The 25,404-nt window shown below is 37.9% G+C and overlaps 2 protein-coding genes across 2 annotated transcripts; one reads left to right on the forward strand and one right to left on the reverse strand.

Annotated features, from left to right (window-relative positions):
• The first annotated feature begins 424 nt into the window (after positions 1-424).
• Positions 425-10,660, forward strand: LOC133556212 (coiled-coil domain-containing protein 97-like). Its single transcript, XM_061905918.1, is given in 8 exon segments — positions 425-756; positions 759-825; positions 1,966-2,135; positions 6,668-6,827; positions 6,913-7,001; positions 7,074-7,260; positions 8,597-8,720; positions 10,169-10,660. Coding segments are annotated over 8 exon segments (1,005 nt in total). The 5' UTR covers positions 425-669; the 3' UTR covers positions 10,290-10,660.
• LOC133556211 (uncharacterized) lies at positions 10,452-24,897 on the reverse strand. Its single transcript, XM_061905917.1, has 3 exons — positions 24,597-24,897; positions 16,991-17,271; positions 10,452-11,509 (listed from the first exon to the last, which is right to left on the reverse strand). The coding sequence occupies exons 1-3, from the start codon at positions 24,718-24,720 to the stop codon at positions 10,838-10,840; spliced, it is 1,077 nt and encodes a 358-aa protein (XP_061761901.1). The 5' UTR covers positions 24,721-24,897; the 3' UTR covers positions 10,452-10,837.
• Positions 24,898-25,404: the final 507 nt, after the last annotated feature.

Raw genomic sequence — 25,404 nt, forward strand, 5'->3', positions numbered from 1 at the left:
AATGTTTAGAATGAAGTTCATGAATCCAGATGGATCTCTATTACAATCCCCAAAGAGGGCACTTTAAGTTGATGATTACTTCTATGTGTAGAAATCTTTATTTATAACTGAATCCCTTGTTTATTTTTCAACAAGTTTTTAGTTATTATGCCCCAAAAAAGACTATTACAAATGAGCAATATTTTGCACTGTTTTACAATTTAATAAATCAGAAACTGATGACATAGTGCTGTATTTCACATCGTTATCTCTTTTTTTCAACCAAAAATGCTTTGCTCTGATTAGGGGGTACTTGAAATAAAAAAATGTTCACCGGGGGTACATCACTGAAAAAAGGTTGAGAACCACTGGAGTTGGGTTCCAGCTCAGTCCACACTCCGTGTCAGTAGATAGCGGTAATGCACACCAGAAGGTTGCTTGCCAACTGCCATTAAACCAAAGAAGAAGAACAAGAAGTGGGAACAATAATACTGACGGACCAACATGGCGGCGAATTATCATACTATAGGAAAATACTACTTCTGTGTGAATTGATGTTAAAATAAGGTGATTTAAACATTGTAGTCTCGCTATTTTATATTTTTGTATGAAATCCATGCACATTTGCGTGTACGACCATAGAGGAGTACAACAAATGTGTGTCTAACTCAAGTTAGACACAAGGAAGCAATGTGGGGTGAGATCGAACCTCGCGTTAAAACACAACCGACCCCGTCTAATGAATCTACAAAGGATGACCGGAGTACAACACCCGAAACACCGCAGTGTTTGAGCTACGTGTTCCCTCCATAGTCCCTCAGGAGCCCCTGGAAGACACGCAGGTGAGCTAACGGCGTCATATAAGTTTAGCGCCACTAAAGACTACTGAAATGACATTTTCTTATTTAAACGGGGATAGCACGTCCATTCTATGTGTCATACTTGATCATTTCGCGATATTGCCATATTTTGCTGAAAGGATTTAGTAGAGAACATCCACGATAAAGTTCACAACTTTTGGTGCTGATAAAAAAGCATTGCCTTTACCGGAAGTCGCAGACGATGACGTCACAAGGGTCCTCACTTGTTTATTATGGGTGCCTCCAGCAGCAAGAGCTATTCGAACCGAAAAATTTGAGTTAGGATAAAATATTTGTGGATGATGATATTGATAGCGAAGGACTAAAAAATAAATAAATAAATAAATAAAGTAAAAAAAAAAAAAAAACGCGATTGCATTAGGATGGATTCAGATGTTTTTAGACACATTTACTAGGATAATTCTGGGAAATCCCTTATCTTTCTATTGTGTTGCTAGTGTTTTAGTGAGAGTTAAATAGTACCTGATAGTCGTAGAGGTGTGTCCACCGGTGTCTTGAGGCCAGTGTCTGAGGGAAGTCGACGGCAGATACAAGAACGGCGCAAACTCCACAGATGTCCGGTTAGAGGCGACTTTTTTAACACAATTTTCTCACCGAAACCTGCCGGTTGACAAGTGGTCGGGAACCATGTTCGCTTGACCGCTCTGATCCATAGTAAAGCTTCACCTCCGGGAATTTTTAACAAGGAATCACCGTGTGTTTGTGTGGCTAAAGGCTAAAGCTTCCCAACTCCATCTTTCTACTTTGACTTTTTCCATTATTAATTGAACACATTGCAAAAGATTCAGCAACACAAATGTCCAGAATATTGTTTAAATTGCGCGATGAAAAGAGAAGACTTTTAGCCGCAAATGGTGCTGCGCAAATATTTCCTGACAGTCCGTGATGTCACGCGCGCGCGTCATCATTCCATGACGTTTTCAACAAGAAACTCCGCGGGAAATTTAAAATTGCAATTTAGTAAACTAAACCGGCCGTATGGGCATGTGTTGCAATGTTAATATTTCATCATTGATATATAAACAATCAGACTGCGTGGTCGGTAGTAGTGGGTTTCAGTAGGCCTCCATTGTCTGCTTGTTGATTGCACTTTTCTGTTGGGCGGTTCAGAATGTTCCGGCTCATGTCAGCGCTTTGTTGGAGGCTGTGGTTGTGAGTGGAAGCCAAGTGAAAAGTCAGCAGATTGGGGATGCTGAACTGACACCAGAGGAGCGTAAAAGGGAGCTGCTGCTTCAGTACAGAAACAAGCCACTGGTATTCCTGGAGAGATATCATGTAAGTGCACACAACTATCAATCACATCATATACAAATCAGTTTTCTGTTGCATCTATCCATTTTCTACCGCTTGTCCCTTTTTGTGGTTGCGGAGGGTGCCAGAGCCTATTTCAGCTGCATTCGGGCGGAAGTGGTATAGCTCGGTTGGTAGAGTGGCCGTGCCAGCAACTTGGGGGTTGCAGGTTCGATTCCCATTTCCGCCATCCTAGTCACTGCCGTTGTGTCCTTGGGCAAGACACTTTACCCACCTGCTCCCAGTGCCACCCACACTGGTTTAAATGTAACTTAGATATTGGGTTTCACTATGTAAAGCGCTTTGAGTCACTAGAGAAAAGCACTATATAAATATAATTCACTTCACTTCACACCCTAGACAAGTCGCCACCTCATTGCAGGGCCAACACAGATAGACAGGAAACATTCATACTCACATTTACACACTGCGGCCAATTTAGAGTTGCCGATCAACCTATCCCTTGGTGCATGCGTTTGGATATTTAACAGCTATCAGTTGTTGTTTTTTCCCTTGGCCTCAGTCTGGACCATCTCTCCAGGGGCCCAGGCATGGACCGTTTTTTTGTTAATCTTTTATTTTTTTCTCCCATTCCCCCCCACTTGTTTACCTGTATCTCACCTTTTTGTAAGGGGTGCCGGAAGTTGGCAGACCCGTCAGCGATCCTGTTCTGTCTCCCTGTAATGTTTGTCTGATCTTGAATGGGATTGTGCTGAAAATTGTATTTTCCCCTCAGGGATTAATAAAGAATGTCTGATTCTGATTCTGATTCTGATCATAATAATGGATTCAAATTATTTATATTAGAGCGCTTTTCTAAACACTCAAAGCACTTAACAGGGAACTGAGCCATGACGAGGATGGGGGAAGCTGGAATCGAACCTTCACCCCCAAGTTGGCCGCTCTACCATTTGAGCTCGTTGTGTTGCCTGCAATTTTATTTTCTAAGACATATGTGTTGACATGTGTTTGCCATGATTGCATTGGTTTTATTTGAGGATTTTGTTTTCTTCACACATCCGCAAAATACCATATTTTTCGGCCAATAAGCGGGTCTATTCAGGTCTATTGTCATACTAAAGTGTACTGGATTATAAGGCACATTAAAGAGGTCATATTAAGATTTTTTTCTAAATTTAAAACACTATCTTGTGGTCCACATAAAATGTGATGGTGGTTCTTTGGAGAAAATGTTGCATAGATTATGTTTTACATTACACACGGCGCTCAAAAATCTATTAAGATGTTTTAGTACGACTTTGGTTAGCTATGAAGCCGCACCGCTTGATGGATTGTACTGATTGGCTGCATTTCAGACATAGTTCTTTGTGTGCCTGTTGTTCCAGACCACAGCAAACATTACCCAGCTTGCCAAATATTGTAATACATCTATTAAAAGAAGAGAGCCAGGAGTTATCTCACTTTTTGAGTAGCCTCTGATTTACTAATGACTTCTATCCATCCATTTTCTACCGCTTGTCCCTTTCAGGGGCGCGGGTGGGCGCTGGAGCCTATCTCAGCTGCATATGTTGTAAAAATGTGTAGAATAAATATTAAATTTCAACATTTCTGTCAACGAAGATTTGCTTCAGCCTGTGACATATAGTTATTTTTATAGTAGGCTATTAAAGCTAATATAGACACTTACATCATGTGTTGCCTTCATTATAACATATACAGCTTTTACTTTGTTGCGGCTCCAGACAGATTTTTTTTTTTTGTATTTTTGGTTATATATGGCTCTTTCAACGTTTTGGGTTGCTGACCCCTGCCTTAAGGGAATTTAGAATATAATTCCTTTATTGTAATTGCTATCTTCATGATGTGCGATGCCACTGAAATTGTGAAATTCAAACTGGTATTGGCGATAACGATCGGACATCCAAACTTTGTAAAGATATGTCTAATGTGACTGGTAAAGTGTATTTTAAGTGTTTCTGCTCGTGGGGAATGATCTGGAAACAAAATAAACAAAAACAAATCATGGCGTTTTTCTGTACTGAATGTGTTATCGTATTTATATTCAACTCGGTATGTATAGTGTCTACATTGTAAGGATACTTGCTGTTCTATAATATACAGAATGACTCATTTTAATTGCCAGTAATTTTTTTACTTTGTATTAAAAACATACCCAGGCGTTGTGGTTTATGCAGCCATTTGAGACACTGGTGATTTAGGGCTATATAAATAAACATTGATTGATTGATTGATTGTTTCCACCAATCTTATTTCATTTAGACAATATCTCAATGATTTAGTTATTTGACACTAAGGTCCATCCATTTTCTAACGCTTGTTAATCTTGCGGTCGTGGGTCCTGTTAATGATATACATTTACTCAAATAACTAAAGTATCCACATTTTTATTTGAGAATCAATATTAGAGCATAAATATATATTATTGGCGGTATCCATATTTCAGTATTGATTCGCACATCACTCGTCATCATAATTACCTAAATTGTCATTCATCAGTGCAAAACCTAACCTAAAATATAGTCATAAAACAGTCTCACACACACACTTCATCACATTCAAAATAATTGCTTGTTACCATATTGCATAGAGTGTTATTACAAGAGTTTGGCAGTGTCTCATTCCAGAATTGCACATTTTTGAGGAATCTCAGGTATGGGTTCTTAACCACTTTTTACCTTGGGGCCCAACTTTTCTTCTACAAAGGACTCAGAGCCCACTCAAATATTAACACTGAATGAGTAATCTTAATCTTAATTTTAATAGTATTCACTGATTATATCCAACCTACTTACTTAACAGGATAAACTTGGTTAAAGGTATGAAACCGTGTGTTAATCACAAAGATTATTAATAAGTCTTAGGTCAAGCTGGTTACAAAATAAATACTAATTCAATATACTGCAAAAGAAGACACTCGTAAAATTGATGAATAATACATTTACATACCGTATTATCCAGACCATTTTTATATATAAGGCGCACCGAATTATAGAGCGCATTAAAGGAGTCATATTATTATTTTATTTTTTCTAAATGTAAAACACTTCCTTGTGGTCTACATATCATGTAATGGTGGTTCTTTTGTCAAAATGTTGCTTAGATTATGTTTTATAGATCATCTTCAATTCGCTTTCTGACAGTCGCTTCAGGATGCACCGTTTTGTGTGGCGGTCTTATTTACGTGGCTCACTTTCGGCAGCGTCTTCTCCCCGTCATCTTTGTTGTAGCAGTGTAGCGTGCAAGGACGGGAATGGAAGAAGTGTCAAAAGATGGAGCTAAATGTTTTAATGACATTTAGACTTTACTTCAATCAATAACGGAACAGCATCTCTTCATCCGTGGCTCACTAGTATAACAATAACAACGCCGGAAATGTGTCCCTGGAAAAAACATCCGACTAAAGTTCCTTGGGTGAATAATGTAACCTCACTGTTTTAGCGCTTTAATGGCGTGTTTACTGACATATATAAGTAAGAACTTTACGCTACTTTATATTAGAAATGGCAACAGCGGAGGATGAATGTCCCATAACAAGAAGATAGAGAAAAAGAAGAAGCTTATCGACACGTGCAAATTTTCAGAATTTATGCAGATCCCAAATACAAATCAGCAGGTACCAGAAGGTAAGAAAAGTGGCTGTTGCATAATACTGTGAAAAGAATTGGCAGATGATATATCTTACCTTATACACACACAATAGTAATACTTGTATGTTGAAGCACAGTACAATCCATCAAGTGGTGCGGCTTCATAGCTTACCGAAGTCGTACTAAAACACGTATCTCTTATGTGTGACTGATCACATTTATCATTTCACCATGTAACAAATAAAATTGCTTCGAGGTCGGTAAGCAAAACCAGAATTATTCCAAACATTAGGCACATTAGGTTATAAGGCGCACTGTCAAGTTTTGAGAGAAAAAAAATGATTTTATGTGCGCCGTATAGTCCGGAAAATACGGTAATCTTAATTTTAATGATATATTCAATGATTCTATCCAACCTACTTTCAGTTTAACAGAATAAACTTCGTCAAAGGTATGAAACCATATGTGAATCACAAAGCGTATTACTTAGCCTTAGGTCAGGCTGATTACAAAATGAAATACAATAATTGAATATACTGCAAAAGAAGACACTCATAAAACTTATGAAAAAATATTTACATGCAAGTAAAATGTGCCAAAATAAATACATTCTAACTAAATAAATAACAAATAATGTTTCTTAAATTGTCCATTAAATTTGAATGCAATTGAAAATATAGCTTCACCACTTTAGTCATGTTTTTGCGCTTGAGAAACTGTAGCTCCAGACTTCTTCTGTTTCAAGTCTCTGGTTTAATACTGTCCTTACTACCACAAGTGGTGGAAAAGTGTATTAAATACTGCTGCGGTCCATAGAGCTCACAGCTGAGAAACCGATTCGAAAATATGGTTAAAAACCACTGATCTAAGGGATTTTCACTGATCAGAAAAAAAATCCCGGAGTTCTGAAGCCCTAAGTTGCCATTTATTTATTGTAACTTTTTCCAGATCTACCTGAAGCCTGAGCATCTGCGATCTTTTGCCCATGTCAGCGCCGACCCACGGACTCAACACTACGCGGAAGTGATTCATAGGCGAGCTGCAGAAAGCACAAACAGGACACGAGTGAGAAACCAGCGCTATGCTGCTCTCAGGGCCTTGCAGAAAGGTACTGTCTAATAAACACAAGTGCATCCATCTTAACATCTTAGAGTTTCAGCGTGCTCTCAATTTTTCTTTCACTCTCTTCTCAGGTGGTCAATATTTCAGTGAAGAAGAGATGCGAACCAGGGAACCACTGCTGTATGAACAGTATATTGGACAGTACCTAACCGATGAAGAAGTAACAATTTACTACTAGCTCACTCTCTCTCTATACATGATTTGGTAGCTATCATTTAGTTTCTTGTTTTAGGTGCTGGAGCGCTCCCAAGGGGCTATGTTGGATGGTGCACATGGGGGACCTGAGGTACAAGGAGGAGTACCTGGAGGTCTCGCCCACCTGCTCCTCAACTCTTACCAAGAGCGTCTCACCCAGGGTCGTCTGCAGGAGGAGCAGGAGAGAGAGGATAACGTGGAGGAGGAGGACGAGGAAGATGAAGGCAAGAAATGCTCTTGTCTACTGTTTTAAAAGAGGAACTGCACTTTTTTGGAATTTTGCCTATCGTTCACAACCAATATGAAAGACATGCCGACGGATGGATTTTTTTTCCTATGCAATAGGAACATAACTATTCCGCCCATAAAATCCAATAAATAACCATTCAAAAAGCGGCAACAATACTCAATTTACATCTCGTGACTTAAAATTTAACCGAGTATTAGCGCTAACACAGGCAAACTATTTATAGCGGCGACGTAATCACTTCCGTGTCTCCCTATGTTTACATCATCGAATGGTCTGCTGTTTCCTTGCTTCCCTGCTGACTGTAAGTTTATAGTAGATCTTAAATCATGCAGCTCACCTGGACATAAAGACGTCTGAGTAGGTAATTTGACCGTTAGGGACACTTTGACAGCCAATTTAGGACCTAGAACTGGCGAGAACAACACTAAAAGGGCTTGTTCCCTCTGGCCACCCCACCCCATCTCGCTTCTTCGCGTGGATTATGAGAAATTCTTCGCTGAAATGGGAATACAGCGGTCGGCATCCTAATGACAGCAAACCTTGCACAGTAAGTGGCGTTTTATTATGTTTGTTGGCTCTCATGAAGTCTGCAGTGAGTAATAATCAATAATGAAGAAAAAAAAAGCAAACATCGCCATGCGTTTTTGAGGTTAATGCTTAAATTGATCAAAATACATAAATGTTAAATGTTATAAAGGTTTTTGGAATAGGAGCTCCACTATTCATCCCATAAAATCAGATAAATAACAATACTCAATTTACATTTCATGACTTAAAGATTAACCAAGTATTATTATTTTATTACTATAAGCACTAACGCAGACAAACAATTGATAGCGGCGATATAAAAACCTCCGTTTGTCCCTATGTTTACATCATCGAGTGGTCTGCTATTTCCTTGCTTCCCTGCTCCCAGTAGGTTTATAGTCGATCATAAATCATGCCTCTCACCTGGAAAGTACATGGCTGAGAATATAATCCAAATATTTTGGACACTTTGACCACCATTTAGGACCTGGAACTGGGGAGAACGACACAAAAAGCGCTTGTTCCCCCCGACGCACACCTCATTTCTTCGCGAGGATTACAAGACATTTTTTATTTAAGTGGGTATATATGATCATGACAGTTAGGCAGACTGTAAGCAGACTTTTGATCTAATTTATTTAATATTTAGAATACAGTAAAAAAAGAAAAAGACATCGTTATGTGTTTCAATATGGTTGTGAACGATAGGCAAAATTCCAAAAAAGTGCACTTCCCCTTTTAGGTGATCTTATTTTCTGTGTCTTTTGATGTTCCTGCTGAAGACACTGGAATCCAGGAGAAGACCTGGGAGCCGACCAATGAAGAGAAGTCTCTTCTACGGGAGGAGTTTATCAGCCAGATGCACCAACGCTTCCTTGATGGCAAAGACAAGGATTTCAACTACAGGTCAGCAGCACACTGACTAGGCCTTCTCTTCAAGATAGCATTACTTTGTCTTCAAGCTATTCTCATTAAGACATCATACATTGTGAAAGTGGTACATCTGAAGGTTAAAATCTCAGTTTGAAGTCTACAGTACATGTTGGGATGTGTGTTTTCCCCCACATCCCAAAAAACTCTAAATCAGGGGTGCCCCAAAGTTTATTCGAGATCATAAATCATGCATCTCACCTGGGGAGAAGAAGTCTGAGTCAATGTTCCGACAAGTTGGTACATTTTGACAACCGTTTAGGACCTGAAAATGGCCAGAACGCCACAAAAAGACGCTTGGTCCCCCCACCTTGTTTCTTTGTGAGGATTATAAGACATTCTTCACCTAAATGGGAATATATGAACATCCCAGCAGTCGGCATCCTAATAGTAACACCATTTTTTAATTAATGCGCCACATATCCTTAAAATAAGCAAAATACGTAAATATTAAATGTTATTGTAAATGTGCCTGTTATTAGATAACATACTGTATATATTTAAATTATGGATACATTATCAACGGAGGTTTTTGGATGTTTTTTAAGGGCGTTGTAGGCAGAGTTGCGCGGCTCACATTGACAACATTCCAAAAATAAGTGCAGTTACTCTTTAACTTAACTTGTGACCACTTGGTGTCACCAAAAACAAACCACTCCACTTCAATATAAATCCAAGTCCATTCCAGATGGTTAATTATAAATAGGTTAGTGTTATCATACGTATGTTGTTTATTTGAATAATTTTACTTGATCAAACTTATGCTTCTAACTTTCCACACTACAAAATAATAAAAATATGATTCCTGTTGATGTATTAGACTAATGCTGGTATCGGCCAATACTCAAGGCCCCAATATCAGTATTTGGGAGTGTCCCAACTTTTGTCACTCACGAAAAACTTTGGGACACTCCCAAAGCTAACACAATCAGTGATGGAATGTCCGCAAGGCTAACTACTCGCCATCATTCATTATTTGCATTAAAGGAACTTTATTATTACATTTATCAGAATCAGAATCAGAAAAACTTTATTAAGGCTATTGATCTTTCACACTTAAAATTGCTGTTTGGCTTGCGGCCCATGGCACGTTTTCACTTTGACCCTTGGAGGTAAAGTGAATTTAGAGCATCCAATTCACTTTATATGTTTGTGTGTGTGTGTGCGTGTGTGTGTGTATATATATATATATATATATATATATATATATATATATATATACATATATGTGTATATATATATCTGTACGTATATATATATCTGTACGTATATATATATATATATATATGTATGTATGTATGTATGGATGGATGTACAGATATACATATATATATATATGTGTGTGTGTGTGTTTAAACCCAGATTACTATTGTGTGTAATTGAATATCTAATCCTAAATATGTACATCTGTGTCTCCACGGCAGCGAAGTAGATGAGAACCCAGATTTCGACAACCTGGACATCGTCAGCAGGGATGCAGAGGAAAAGTACTTTGACGAAGATGATGAGGAAGAAGATGAAGACGAAGAAATTATGACACAATAGTGACTGCAGTTGTAATTGGTGTTTTCCCTAATATTAATCCAAGGAAAAAGTCTGGAGAAAGATGAGTCATCTTATATTTGGCAAGCTCGTCGCAGCTTTTCTTCCGGTCACTTACATCTGCTGGGAGGGTGCATCAAAGGTTGTGAAAGCACAAAGGAGTCATTATCAAATACCCTTTTTTATTTGTAGTCGACCAGTTATTATATTGATTGATTGAAAACATTTTGCAATTATTTCTTTTCTTTCACAAATCTTTTCAAAAAACGTCTTGAGAAAGTGGCATTGCGTTACATTCAAGCCGATTTGGTAAGTCACTGAGTTCAAAAATTGTGTATTTTTCAGTTTTAATACAATATTGTTTTTAGACCATACATGTTACTGTATTTCTTGTGAGAACCAGTAAGCCTGCATACTTCTTGGCAATCTATATTCATTCAAAACAAACAACTTGAGGAGTTCGAAATTGTCATAATGTTCAGTCAAAATGGCAATAATAGCGGAAAAATGTTAGAATGTGGTAGTTTTGTGTTGGCATGACGTGTTATTCTTCACTTTTTGTCAGCCAGCCTCTGCAGGAGAGCAATGACCGTGTCCTGCTTGGAGGAGAGCAGCTCCAGAGCCGTGGCAATCCTGCAAAGTGACTTCGCCATCCGCACCTCCCTTCTTTCACGTCGTCTTTCCCTCACTTGCACCCGGTCTTGAGCAACGCCATCCAGCTGAGTCTGCTCCTCCCTTTTCTTCAAAATCTCTTGGTACAAGCAGGCGTTGGTTTGCTCCTGGTTTGCCTTGTGGCCTTCGGGGAAACTGCGAGGGAAGCATATGACGTCTGTCGGATATGGCCGAGCTTTGCGGGGCAAGTTCATATCGGACCCGAGCGAAGGGAGGGCGGTTTGTGTGAAACAAGATGGCGGTGGTTCAGTGGAGGTTAAATGAAGACTGCTTGTAACAATGTCACTATTTACTACCAGCAGAGGTTTGACGTCCAGACTTTCTGTTTGGCGAAGAGTCGCAGACATGGCATCACTGTTACTGCTGCTGCTGGCAGGAGACTGACCCTTGACCTCTGATTCTGCTTGAATAAGCATGGAGGAGAAGCTCCCATTGGTGCGGATGATGGCGGTCGGCAGTTTGGGTGTAATTTTTGGGGCGCCAGCGCCGCCTTTGCCACGTTTGTTGCTGGTGTAAGAACCCACCGTGTCACACAGCGTGGCATCCATCAGCTGCAAGGTAGGAAAGACAAGCAGTATTTTTCAGTATTGTACATTAAACTGAGCAATATGGCCTAAAATATATATTGTGATATACCGTACAGGCCAAAAGTTTGAACAGAATTTCTCATTTAATGCGTTTTCTTTATTTTCATGACTATTTACATTGTAGATTGTCACCGAAAGCATCAAAACTATGTACTTAACAAAAAAGGTTAAATACTTGAAGACATGTTTTATATTCTTGTTTCTTCAAAATAACCACCCTTTGTTCTGATTACTCCTTTGCACACTCTTGGCATTCTCTCGGTGAGCTTCAAGCACACCTGTGAAGTGAAAACCATTTGAGGTGACTACCTCTTGAAGCTCGAGAGAATGCAAGAGTTTGCAAAAAAGGATATAACGATAGTATTAAAAGTTCTGTCGTCGGCCATATGTATTTCTCTCTGGGATTCATTTAAGGCGGACGCTCTCTTGTCCTCTTCCTATCTTGCTTGCTTTCTTCTTTGTTTTGTCTGGAATTTTGAACAGGTTTCTGCTAAAAACTAAATATTGTTATACTTTTGCAATGACAATAAAATATCCCTCCATCTTTATTTCATTTATAGCAGAGTTCTTAACTATTTTGACCTCGGGGCCCAACTTTTTAACTACAGAGGGGCCCAGAGTCCACTCAAATATTAACACTGAATTAGTAATCCTACTCTCGATTGTAATCGTATTCAATAAATATATATAATTTTATAGTCATTACAGGATAAACCTTTTTAAATGATTAATCACAGATTATTTTTAAGGTTTAGACCTGGCTGATTAAAAACATAATATACTGCAAAAGATATGAACAATACTTTTACATACACACAGGCAGTGAAATAAAGTGAAAATACAGCTTCACCGCTTTAGTCATAATTTTTGTGCTTGAAAAACTTCTCTATACTTCTGTTTGTTTGATATTGTCATTACTGCCACGAGTGGTGTAAAAGTGTATCACAACTAAGTAGTGCTTCAGCCCATACGTACTACAGCTGAGAAACATATATTTATTTGGTGGCCCTCTATGGGGCGCTTGTGGACCATCAATAGGCCATGGCCCTATGGTTAATAAACACTGATTTATATTGTCTACTTCGCACAACTCTACAGCACATTAAAAGATGCTAAAACCAAAACCATGTCGGTAAATCAAACTATGCTAACCTATCTGAAATAGACATCCACTTCTTAGCTTTGTTGTAGGTCGTAAAAAATCAAATTTGTGTATATAACCCAGTGGTTCTCCACCTTTTTTCAGTGATGTACCCCCTATGAACATTTTTTTAATTCAAGTACCCCCTAATCAGAGCAAAGCATTTTTGGTTGAAAAAAAGAGATAAAGAAGTAAAATACAGCACTGTGTCATCAGTTTCGGATTTATTAAAATGTATAACAGTGCACGATATTGCTCATTTGTAGTGGTCTTTCTTGAACTATTTGGAAAAAAATATATAAAAATAACTAAAAACATGTTGAAAAATAAACAAGTGATTCAATTATAAATAAAGATTTGTACACATAGAAGTAATCATCAACTTAAAGTGCCCTCTTTGGGGATTGTAATAGAGATCCATCTGGATTCATGAACTTAATTCTAAACATTTCTTCACAAAAAAGGAAATCTTTAACATCAATAATTATGGAACATGTCCACAAAAAATCTCGCTGTCAACACTGAATATTGAATATGAGTGTAAGTTTATGAACTTACACTCATATTTTGTTGAAGTATTTTTCAATAAATATATTTATAAAGGATTTTTGAATGGTTGCTATTTTTAGAATATTTTTAAGAAATCTCACATACCCCTTGGCATACCTTCAAGTACCCCCAGGGGTACGCGTACCCCCATTTGAGAACCACTTATCTAATCTAACCACCTTGTGATATGTAATTTCTTATTATTTTGTCAACTAAAACCTTTTTCCTCTTAAATTTAGCATGTCTTGCAAGAAATGTGTAAATTTTTCAAAAAGCACAGGTCATTTGGGTTTTTAATTAGTGATGTACCAATCAGGATTTTATGCTGCAATACTGATCATCCATGATTGAGATCGGCCAATATCGATACCGATCAGATTAACTGCAAATATTCCGATGTTATTGTCAGTTTAACCATATCAACACAGTATTTAAACTAGTCTCTTATTCTCTTTTATTACATACAATTGGGCCCTGTGATGAGGTGGCAACTTGTCCAGGGTGTACTCCGCCTTCCGCCCGAATGCAGCTGAGATAGGCTCCAGCACCCTCCACGACCCCGAAAAGGACAAACGGTAGAAAATAGATGGATGGATACTTACAATTGTTGAAGCAAAACAAAGTCAATAGTACACAATAAGTAAAAACTACTATCTACTTCTCATTTAAATCTTTTGGTTTTTCCATTAAAAGTCCTCCTGTGTCTAGGGACTTATTCTCTAAATGTGTAAACATTAACAAAAACAACAAAAAACTATTTTGAGAAAAAAAATATTGATCTAATCAATCTAGTACTGATTATATACTGATATAATCAACACCACCAACTTATGGATCGATCCAGCCTCCTCTTTTGGGAAGTTTACAGTTATCTATCCTATACAGTTATTTATTGTTATATTTTTTTCCTGATAAGAATGTAAACTAGTAGTTTACTAATGTCACATTTTTTTTTTTAAGACTGGAAAAAAAAACAATTAGCATACTTGCAAAATGTCACCAAGTAACAAAATCCATGGTTTGTAAGTTTATATGAAAAAAGTTAGCAAAAATACTAGCATAAAATGTTATCATGCTAACATTTGCATGCTAATTTAGAAGTTAGCATACGTGTTTGACCAAAATCCATGATTTTTAGGTTTAACACAAAATTAGGTAAAATGGTTTCATAGAATGTTATCATGCTAACATTAACATGCTAATATTAAAGAAGTTAGCATACTTTTATGATGTTTGTAACTATCAAAAAACATGTTTTTTTAAGATTTAAAAGATTCAATTTAGCTAAAAGCCTAACATAAGATATTAGCCTGCTAACATTAGCAGGCTAATATACAATAAGTTAACATACTTGTATGATGGCAAAATCCATGATTTTTAGGTTAAAACAAAATTAGCTAAAAGGTTTGAATACAATGTTACTATGCTAAGGTTACCGTGCTAATTTAGGATAAGCTAGCATAGTTCTAAAATGCTGAAAAGTATCAAAAATCATGAATTTTTGGTTTAAATGAATAAAATGTGTTATAATTCAATCATAAAACATTTGCATGCTAATATTGAAGGAGTTAGCATACTTGTATGACGGTCCCTATAAAAAACATGTTTTTTAGGTTTAGAAGATCCAATGTAGCTAAAATGCTAGCATAAAACGTTAGCATGCTAATATAGAAGAAGTTAGCATACAAAACTCAGAAGATACAAGTGAACAGATGACCAAATTGCTTTTAAGGGCTGAGTTTTTGTTTAAGCATTTTATCAATACAATATTGATGCAGCTGACATTCCAGAATTCATTAAATGAATGATCTTTGTCAGATATTTATGCAAAAAGAGTACATTATATAGTGTTAATTATGTATACAAGCTTAACTTCTTTTTACATTTGTAAGACAGTTCAACTTACAATGTGGTTAACGTTTCATCAAAGTCATTCAATTGTATCATATCAAACACTATTTTTCTTTATTCAGTTAATGTTCAAACATTTACTGAAACGTTTGAGTGTAAAAATAGTAAGGGTGCGGCAAAAAATCGATTTACAACGGAATCGCGATTTTTATTCATCCCGGTACTAAATATTTCAGAAAAAATATTTTCTAAATATTTTTATATACAGTATTTTCCTAAATATAAGGCGCACTGCCGATGAGTGGGTCTATTGAGGTCTATTTTCATACAAAAGGGGCATTATGGGGTGCATTAAAGGAGTCATATTATTATTTTTTTTTCTAAATGTAAAAGACTTCCTCATGGTCTACATAACATGTCATGCTGGTTCTTTGGTCAAAATGTTGCATAGATTATGTTTTACAGATCATCTTCAAGCCACTTTCTGACTATCTCTTGAGGATTCGCCGTTTTGTGTGCGGTCTTATTTACAAGGCTCACCTTCGACAGCGTTTTCTCCTCGTCATTTTTGTTGTAGCGGTGTAGCGTGGAAGGACGGGTGTGGAAGAAGTGTCAAAAGATGGAGCTAACTGTTTTAATGACATTCAGACTTTACTTCAATCAATAACGGAGCGGCATCTCCTCATCCGTGGCTCACTGGTTAACAATAACAACAATGGAAATGTGTCCCGGGAAAAAACGTCCGACCGGAACTCTAATAACTAAAGTTCCTTGGGTGAATAATGTCAACTCACTACACCGGTATGTTTTAGCGCTTTCATGGTGAGTTTACTGACATATAAGTAAGAACTTTACACTACTTTATATTACAAAATGGAAACAGCAGAGGATGAATGTCCCATAACAAGAAGATAAATAAAATGAAGAAACGTATCAACTACGACGTCGGCACGACTACAAAGGCGGAAGGACGCGTGCAAATTTTCCAGTCTTATGCAGATCCCAAATACACATCAGCAGGTACCAGAAGGTAAGAAAAGTTGCTTTTGCATATTAAGAAACAAAACGTCAGATATGTCTTACCTTATACACACACCATGATATCAATACTCGTATGTTGAAGCACAATCCAATCCATCAAGCGGTGCAACTTCATAGCTTACCAAAGTTATACTCAAACATTTTGATAGATTTTTGAGCGCCATGTGTAATGTTCTATATTTTCAATGGAACATATAAAATGTTGGTGTGGTTTACTTGAGTCGTATTGCAGTCTACACGTATCTAGTGTGTGACTGTCATCCACTGGTCACACTTATCGAGGTCGGTAAGCACAACCAAAATTATTCCGCACAATAGGCGCACTGAGTAATAAGGCGCACAGTCGAGTTTTGAGAAAATTAAAGGATTTTAAGTGCGCCTTATTGTCCGAAAAATATGTTATTTGTTAGAAATAAGAATTTGAAAACCATTTTTAGGCTGTATCCATTAAACCAAAGGAGAATTCCTAACCTGTGACCTGTTTTGAAAACGTTTTATTAGGGGTGAACAAAATGATTGATTCACATCCGAATCGCCCTTCTTTTTCATCCTAATTCGAAATTGCTGATTCACATTGTTCTTTTCTTTTGTTTATTAATTTTTTTATAGGAAGACATTTTGGGCAGCACGGTGACACAGAGGTCGGATCGAATCGTTTAGCGCCTACCCCAGGAAGAATAGTCTCCACTGCGGTGTAGACTAATGGGGATCCTTAATAAACTAAATAAACCCCTAATAATTAGTAAAAGTACCACCATGAAAGTTCAACCCTAGAACAGGTTAATAATTGTGAAAAGGAAAAGACTAATGATATTTGCCATGCAATCAGAAAAGCAACTCATTTATTTGAGAAGGGCACTCACGTCAAAGAACTCCCAGGACGTCTTGTCGTGTCCGGTCTCGCGGCCGCGATCTTTCACCCTTTTGTACGTCACAATCAAGTTGTTCCACTTGCGGCGGATCTTCTCCACAGGAAGGATGTGGCCCTTGGCGGCCAGCTCTTCCTGGACGCTCTGGAAGAGCTGCGAGCGTTCCCGTGTCTCGTAGAGGCCCCAGCGGCGGCCGACAGCGTCGATCAGACACAAGACAGCTTTGGAGGAGAAATCAGAACCGGGGGGAAGCGTCCTTCCGCGGGGTACTGGAGCTGGTAATTACGCACCATGGGAACGACATTTGAAAGATTTTATTCAATTAAATCAATCAATTTTCTCATGCACGACACATCATTACAGAAGTAGACAATTTAAGGTGTTGAAAATTATGTGGATTAATCCATCGTCATTAAATACAAATAAGGGAACAAAGGCTGACTTATTTTGCATCACAGTGAATGTTTGCTGTATTTTGGTCATCAATTTTGTTAAGTTTCTCTGCCATGATTTTTCCTTAATGTTTTATTCATGTTCAATTTGAAAATTTAAACGTTCAATTTTTTTCACAGTTGTTCGACAATACCCCAAAGCCAAACAATACATAATACAATATAATATAATACAATTCATATAAATTGTTTTACTTTTTGTCACTTTACATTTCTCAATCAACTACAGCCCCAAACAAAAATACCAAACAGGTCATTAGAGCTGTGTCACGACAGGTTTGGACAAGAGTTGTTCCGATACCAATATTTTAGTACCAATACCAAAATGTATTTTGATACTCTGGTACTTTTCTAAATAAAGGGGAACCACAAAAACGGCATTATTTGCTTTATTTCAACAAAAAAATGTTACGGTACATTGAACACGTGTTTATTATTGCAATCATAGAACAATTTTGTCCTTGAATAAAATAGTGAACATACTAGACCAGTGGTTCACAACCTTTTTTCAGTGATGTACCCCCTGTGAACATTTTTTTAATTCAAGTACCCCCTAATCAGAGCAAAGCATTTTTGGTTGAAAAACAGAGATAAAGAAGTAAAATACAGCACTATGTCATCAGTTTCTGATTTATTAAACTGTATAACAGTGCAAAATATTGCTCATTTGTAGTGGTCTTTCTTGAACTATTTGGAAAAAAAGATTTCAAAATAACTAACAACTTGTTGAAAAATATACAAGTGATTCAATTATAAATAAAGTTTTCTACACATCGAAGTAATCATTAACTTAAAGTGCCCTCTTTGGGGATTTCTAATAGAGATCCATCTGGATTCATGAACTTCATTCTAAACATTTTTTCACAAAAAATTAAATCTTTAACATCAATATTTATGGAACATGTCCACAAAAAAATCTAGCTGTCAACACGGAATATTGCATTGCTGCATTTCTTTTCACAGTTTATGAACTTACATTTTTATTTTGTTGAAGTATTATTCTATAAATATTTTTATAAAGGATTTTTGAATACTTGCTATCTTTAGAATATTTTTAAAAATTCTCACGTACCCCTTGGCATACCTTCAAGTACCCCCAGGGGTACGTGTACCCCCATTTGAGAACCACTGTGCTAGACAACTTTTCTTTTAGTAGTAAGTAAACCAACAAAGGCTCCTAATTAATCTGCTGACGTATGCAGTAACATATTGTGTCATTTATCATTCTATTTTCAAAATTATGAGGCACCAGTTTTAAAAATGTATTATTAATCTACTTGTTCATTTACTGTTAATATCTGCTTCTTTTCTGTTTTAACATGTTCTATATACACTTCTGTTAAAATGTAATAATCACTTATTCTTCTGTTGTTTGATACTTTACATTAGTTTTGGATGATACCACAAATGTAGGTATCGATCCGATACCAAGTAGTTAAAGGATCATACATTAGTCATATTCAAAGTCCTCATGTGCTCAGGGACATATTTCCTGAGTTTATAAACATTATATGAATTTTTAAAAAAGGAAAAAAGATTTTGTGACCATACAAAATATCGATGTAATCATAGTAGTAGCAATTGTACTTGGTATCATTACAGTGGATGTCAGGTGTAGATCCACCCATGGCATTTGTTTACATTGTGACGCAGGTGAGCTAAGGTGTGTAGTGAAACATGTTTAGCTATTCCTCGTCCTGCATGGATGATAATTGTGAGAAACGTACTTTATTTGTCGCCATGGAGACAAGGATCAGTGATTTGGAAGTCGCTAAAACACTGAAGACTGCGGAATGGACGTTAGCTGCTGGCTAGCGAGCGAAACCCACTACTACCGACCACGCAGTCTGATGGTTTATATATCAATGATGAAATATTAACATTGCAACACATGCCAATATGGCCTTTTTAGTTTATTAAATTGCAATTTTAAATTTCGCGCAAAGTATCCTGCTGAAAACGTCGCGGTATGATGACGCGTATGATGATGCGTGCGCGTGACGTCACGGATTGTAGCGGACATTTTGGTCCAGCACCGATCCCAGCCATAGGTCATCTGCTTTAATCGCATAATTACACAGTATTCTGGACAGCTGTGTTGCTGAATCTTTTGCAATTTGTTCAATTAATAATGGAGAAGTCAAAGAAGAAAGATGTAGGTGGGAAGTGGTGTATTGCGGCTGCCTTTAGCAACACAAACTTGTTTACATTCCCGAAAACTGACGGTGAAGCTTTACTATGGAACAGAGCGGTCAAGCGAATATGATTCCCTACCACATGTCAACCGGCAGGTTTTGGTGAGAAAATGGTGGTATTAGGTCGGCTCTTACCTTAGTTATGAGCGGAGAGCTTGCGTCGTGCCTCCTGCTGCTGCGGACTCTCTTGCCTCCTCCCACCGGCCGCCCCCGACCGTCGGATGCTTACCCCGTAGAGGAGGGGGGAAAAAAAATCTCAGCCCGGCTGCCTTGCCTCGTCGAGAAACGTGGCTTCCGTCGAAGACACTGGCGATTACCACACCCGTGTACGACACTCCTACGACTTTCAGGTATGACTATATAATCTCACTAAAACACTAGTAACACAATAAGCAGATAAGGGATTTTCTAGAATTATCCTAGTAAATGTGTCTAATAACATCTGAATTGCTCCCACTGCCCTCATCTTTTTTTTTCTTTCTAGTCCTTCACTCTTACTTTCCTCATCCACAAATCTTTCATCCTCGCTCAAATTAATGGGGAAATCGTCGCTTTCTCGGTCCGAATCGCTCTCACTGCTGGTGGCCATGATTACAGTATAAACAATGTGAGGATTTGAGGAGCTCCACAACCCGTGACGTCACGCGCACATCGTCTGCTACTTCCGGTACAGGCAAGGCTTTTTTATTTGCGAGCAAAAGTTGCGAACTTTATCGTCGATGTTCGCTACTAAATCCTTTCAGCAAAAATATGGTAATATCGCGAAATGATCAAGTATGACACATAGAATGGACCTGCTATCCCCGTTTATATAAGAACATCTCATTTCAGTAGGCCTTTAAAGCACCTCTTCATGAGGGCGTTTCAGTGTTTTAACTTCACCTTTATCTTTAGTTTTTAGGCCAAAATGCATCCATTCTCCCTTTTCTGTCTACACACTGTGTCTGCTTGTAAGTACTCTGTGTGTGTGCGCTGCCAAACATGCTCCTCTGCTCGTAAACTAGCATTAATTGATTGATTGAAACTTTATTAGTAGATTGCACAGTTCAGTACATATTCCGTACAATTGACCACTAAATGGTAACACCCCAATAAGTTTTTCAACTTGTTTAAGTTGGGGTTCACGTTAATCAAGTCATGGAAAATGTCAATGTCGTGACGTGACGACGTACCGTCATGCCCGGGAACCGGTACTTTACTTTACTTGCTGTTTAACTCCACCACTCCTCTACTATGAGCACTGGCTCCCTCAAGACACACTGGTGCCTGTTTGCCAATCAGGAAGCCTTTTAATACAGCTTAGTCAGTAAAATTGATCATTGTTTTGCTTTGTATATCTAATGCCATGCTGCAAAGCTTTCCCTACTTACTTGCACATAGGGAAACAACTTGCACTTTGCATGCTGTCTCTGCATCGTGGGGTTCGAGACAACACAGAACTTTTGATTTAAATTTTACTTTGATTAGTAATTTAATGAGTGCAACAAATAAAAATCGATAAAATCTGGACTACATAGAATGCCCGGAACTTAAAATATGAAGACATGGTTTGCACACCCGTTACAATCGAGCACACATTTTAGTATTATGTGTATAAAAAACGTATAGTTAATTTTAATTGTTTTTTCATTTTTAGTATTGCACATATGACTAAATGAAAATTCAACGTCGATGGGTGGATTTATCAAAAAGGAATAAAAGTCATGGGAAGCAGAAAAATCATTATTAAAAAAATAAATAAAATAGGTTGCCCAAAAAGGTTCCTTATGTCTTCTTATTCATATACCTTTTCAAAGTTTATTGGACTCAGACCATATTTTCGGTATATTAGTTCTTTCTTGGTAAAAATGCCATCTAATATACCGAAAATATGATCTGATTACAAGAACATTTGAAAAAAGTACCTTAAATAGGGATTAAGGCTTTAGTGTGTTACAGTATATCCGATTACTCAATTAATCGCACAAACTAATCGACACACTTTGCCAATAAGAATGATTGTGATAGATTACTAAAATAATCAATAGCTACAACCTGCAGGCCTACAAGTATTGTTTATTTGACTCTTTAATTAAATGTGTGAAGTGAAGTGAATTATATTTATATAGCGCATTTCTCAAGTGACTCATAGCGCTTTACATAGTGGAACCCAATATCTAAGTTACATTTAAACCAGTGAGGGTGGCACTGAGAGCAGGTGGATAAAGTGTCTTGCCCAAGGACACAACGGCAGTGATAAGGTGGGCAGAAGCGGGAATCGAACCTGGAACCCTCAAGTTGCTGGCATGGTCACTCTAACAAACGAGCTATGCCGCCAACGATAGCTTTCAATTAATAGAAATTCACGTCACAATGTTTAACTAATTTCAACTTGTGACTGACCAAAAAGTTTTCAAAAAGGAAAAAGGACAACATTTAAATCCCCCACACCCTAAAAAAACATTATATGATATTTTTGTTTAGGAATGAAGTTTGAGGAATTTGAGCAAAAGTATAACACAATAGCAATCCAAAATGTTTTTATAACTTAAATTTTTTTAACGTTCTTTTTGACTTTGAAGATAACATTGAATGTCCCCAGACCAGGGGTGTCAAAGTCGTTTTTATTGGGGGCCACATGGCAGTTATGGCTGCCTTCAGAGGGCCACTTGTAAAAGTGAATAATATATACATTTTAAATTGCTTCATTACACAATTATTTACTTTTATATATTTTTACGTACACTGTAGGAAAAATATGTAGATTTTGGAATGAAATGTAGCTGCCGAAATGTTGCCATAAAATGTACGGATTTTTTTTTTTACAGTCTACTGTAAATGTAAATGGGAAAACAGTACCACTGTTTTACTGTAAAATCTACAGTAATTTTACGTTGTATTACTGTAAATGGAAAAACAATGTTACACATTTTTTGGTTTAGTGATTTTACGGTAAAAATTCTGGCAACTGAGCTATCCGTTTTTCACCGAAAAATAATTTTTACATTGTACAATTTGATGGATAATTTGCTTCAAAATCAGGAGTCGCGCGGATGTTTTCGTACTTATTTTGATGTTTAGAATGTGCGGTGATATAATATTTGTTGCAATGTTAGATTAAGTTTCAAATGTGAAATTGCATACAGTGCAAGTATTTTTTTCCTGTCAAAATAGAAAGTGACTACATTTAGAGACAAATTTATAATATGTTGGTGTTGTTTACTTGAGTCATAATGCAGTCTATACTTATCTCTTATGTGTGACTGCCATCTACTGGTCACCTTTATCATTTCACCATGTAGAAAGTTGACTACATTTAGAAACAAACAGATACGCATGGTAATTCCAAGCCTTTGCAGGTCAGATACGGCCCCCTGGCCTCGAGTTTGATACTTGCGCCCCAGACTGTTAAAAATGAATAATATCCTATTGTGATTAATCAAAATGTAACCTGTGATTAATCTAATTTAAAGGCCTGCTGAAATGAGATTTTCTTATTCAAACGGGGATAGCAGGTCCATTCTATGTGTCATACTTGATCATTTCGCAATATTGCCATATTTTTGCTGAAAGGATTTAGTAGAGAACATCCACGATAAAGATCGCAACTTTTGGTCTCTAATAAAAAAGCTTTGCTTGTACCGGAAGTAGCAGACGATATGCGCGTGACGTCACGGGTTGTGGAGCTCCTCACATCCTCACGTTGTTTACAATCATAGCCACCAGCAGCGAAAGCAATTCGGACCAAGAAAGCGACGATTTCCCCATTAATTTGAGCGAGGATGAAAGATTCGTGGATGAAGATAGTGAGAGTGAAGGACTAGTTGAAAAAAAAAAAGGCGAGGGCAGTGGGAGCGATTCAGATGTTATTAGACACATTTACTAGGATAATTTTGGAAAATCCCTTATCTGCTTATTTTTTTACTAGTGTTTTGGTGAGATTATATGGTACTTGAAAGTCGGAGGGGTGTGGCCACAGGTGTGGTGACCGCCAGTGTCTCCGGTGGGAGGAGGTAAGAGAGTCCACAGCTGCAGGAGGACGCAAGCTCCGCTCATGTCTACGGTAAGAGCCGACTTATTACCACAATTTTCTCACCAAAACCTGCCGGTTGACATGTGGTCGGGAACCATGTTCGCTTGACCGCTCTGTTCCATAGTAAAGCTTCACCTTCGGGAATGTAAACAAGGAAACACCGGCTGTGTTTGTGTTGCAAAAGGCAGCTGCAATACACCGCTTCCCACCTACATCTTTCTTCTTTGATTTCTCCATTATTAATAGAACAAATTGCAAGATATTCAGCAACACAGATGTCCAGAATACTGTGTAATGTATGCGATTAAGGCAGACTACTTTTAGCCGTGATCGGTGCTGGAAGAACATGTCCGCTACAACCGGTGACGTCACGCACACGCGTCATCATTCCCCGACGTTTTCAACAGTTTTCTTCGCGGGAAATTTAAAATTGCAATTTAGTAAACTAAAGCGGCCGTATTGGCATGTGTTGCAATGTAAATATTTCATCATTGATATATAAACTATCAGCGTGGTCGGTAAGTGGTGGGTTTCAGTAGGCCTTTAAATGTTTAATTGTTGACAGCACCAGTCATTGGAATTCTCATGTTTGAAACAACAGCTCATTATGACTTGTTGCCGAGCAACGTGTGCCCAGGTAATATGATCATGTGCCCAGATTTCTTTTTTTTTTAAGCTTTTATTCGATCTTCTGGACAACTTGTTGCCCGGCAGAATTTGTGACTTTCATACAGCCAATGAAAAAAATGCATATTCTGTGCAGCAGGATGTTAAAATTCCAAACATAAGGCAATACATTTAAAGTTGCACAGTGATAAAAACTGATTATTTATCTGCATTAATTGGATATTGATATCATAATTTCTAAAAAATTACGTCATCTGGTGCGGCGCATGGAGAGTGGGTGAGTAGCGTGTTGTGGATAAAAAGAGAGTATTCACTTAGAGTTGTTGTTTGCAGCTGTGATGAGGAGTCTTCCAGCTCGTCTTCTTGGCTGCTTTTTACGGTTGCGGGCTCGCAGCTGCCTCGGTGCAGACGAGTGGCCTCCATCGCGGGCACGCACATGTAGACGCACTACAAAATCCTAAGAAAGTTTCGCAGACGGCGGATTCAGTAAACTCAGTTTGCGACCATTCCTCGACGTGTGATGAATACACAACACCTCAGTGTGCGTGTTGAGGGGCTCACGCAGAAATGGCTGCGCTGCCTACAAGCTGGCGGATGCGCAGAGCGACTGCGCAGTTTTTCAACACAGCCTCGATGCGGACTGGGTGACGTCACCAACACACTCAAGTCCTCTGTGGCCTCGTAGTAAACCTCAGGCGAGGTCGGCAACCCAAAATGCTTGAAAAGCCATATTGGACCAAAAATACAACAACAAAATATCTGTCTGGAGCCACAAAAAAAGGCCTTGTATAAATGTTATAATGATGTGAGTGTCTATATGAGCTATAATATCATGCCATCAAAATGACTTTAAAAGTCTTGTATAAGTGTTATAATGAAGGCAACACATAATGTAAGTGTTTATTTTAGCTATAATATCCTACTATCAAAATGACTTTAAAATACTTATATTTATAAGTGTTATAATGAAGGCAACACCCCGTCCATCCATTTACTACCGCTTATTCCCGTTTTGGGTCGCGGGGGGGCGCTGGCGCCTATCTCAGCTACAATCGGGCGGAAGGCGGGGTACACCCTGGGCAAGTCGCCACCTCATCGCAGGGCCAACACAGATAGACAGAC

The sequence above is a fragment of the Nerophis ophidion genome, linkage group LG07, assembly GCF_033978795.1.
Source record: "Nerophis ophidion isolate RoL-2023_Sa linkage group LG07, RoL_Noph_v1.0, whole genome shotgun sequence".
Taxonomy (NCBI): domain Eukaryota; kingdom Metazoa; phylum Chordata; class Actinopteri; order Syngnathiformes; family Syngnathidae; genus Nerophis; species Nerophis ophidion.

Bases quoted from the DNA above. Each gene is read 5' to 3' on its own strand.
- LOC133556211 (XM_061905917.1), bottom strand. From the start codon at position 24,720: ATGTGCGTGCCCGCGATGGAGGCCACTCGTCTGCACCGAGGCAGCTGC. The intron at 17,272-24,596 runs GTGAATACTCTC...CGTAATTACCAG, and splicing joins GCTGCAAACAACAACTCTAA to CTCCAGTACCCCGCGGAAGG. The intron at 11,510-16,990 runs GTGAGTGCCCTT...CCTACCTTGCAG, and splicing joins CGTCCTGGGAGTTCTTTGAC to CTGATGGATGCCACGCTGTG.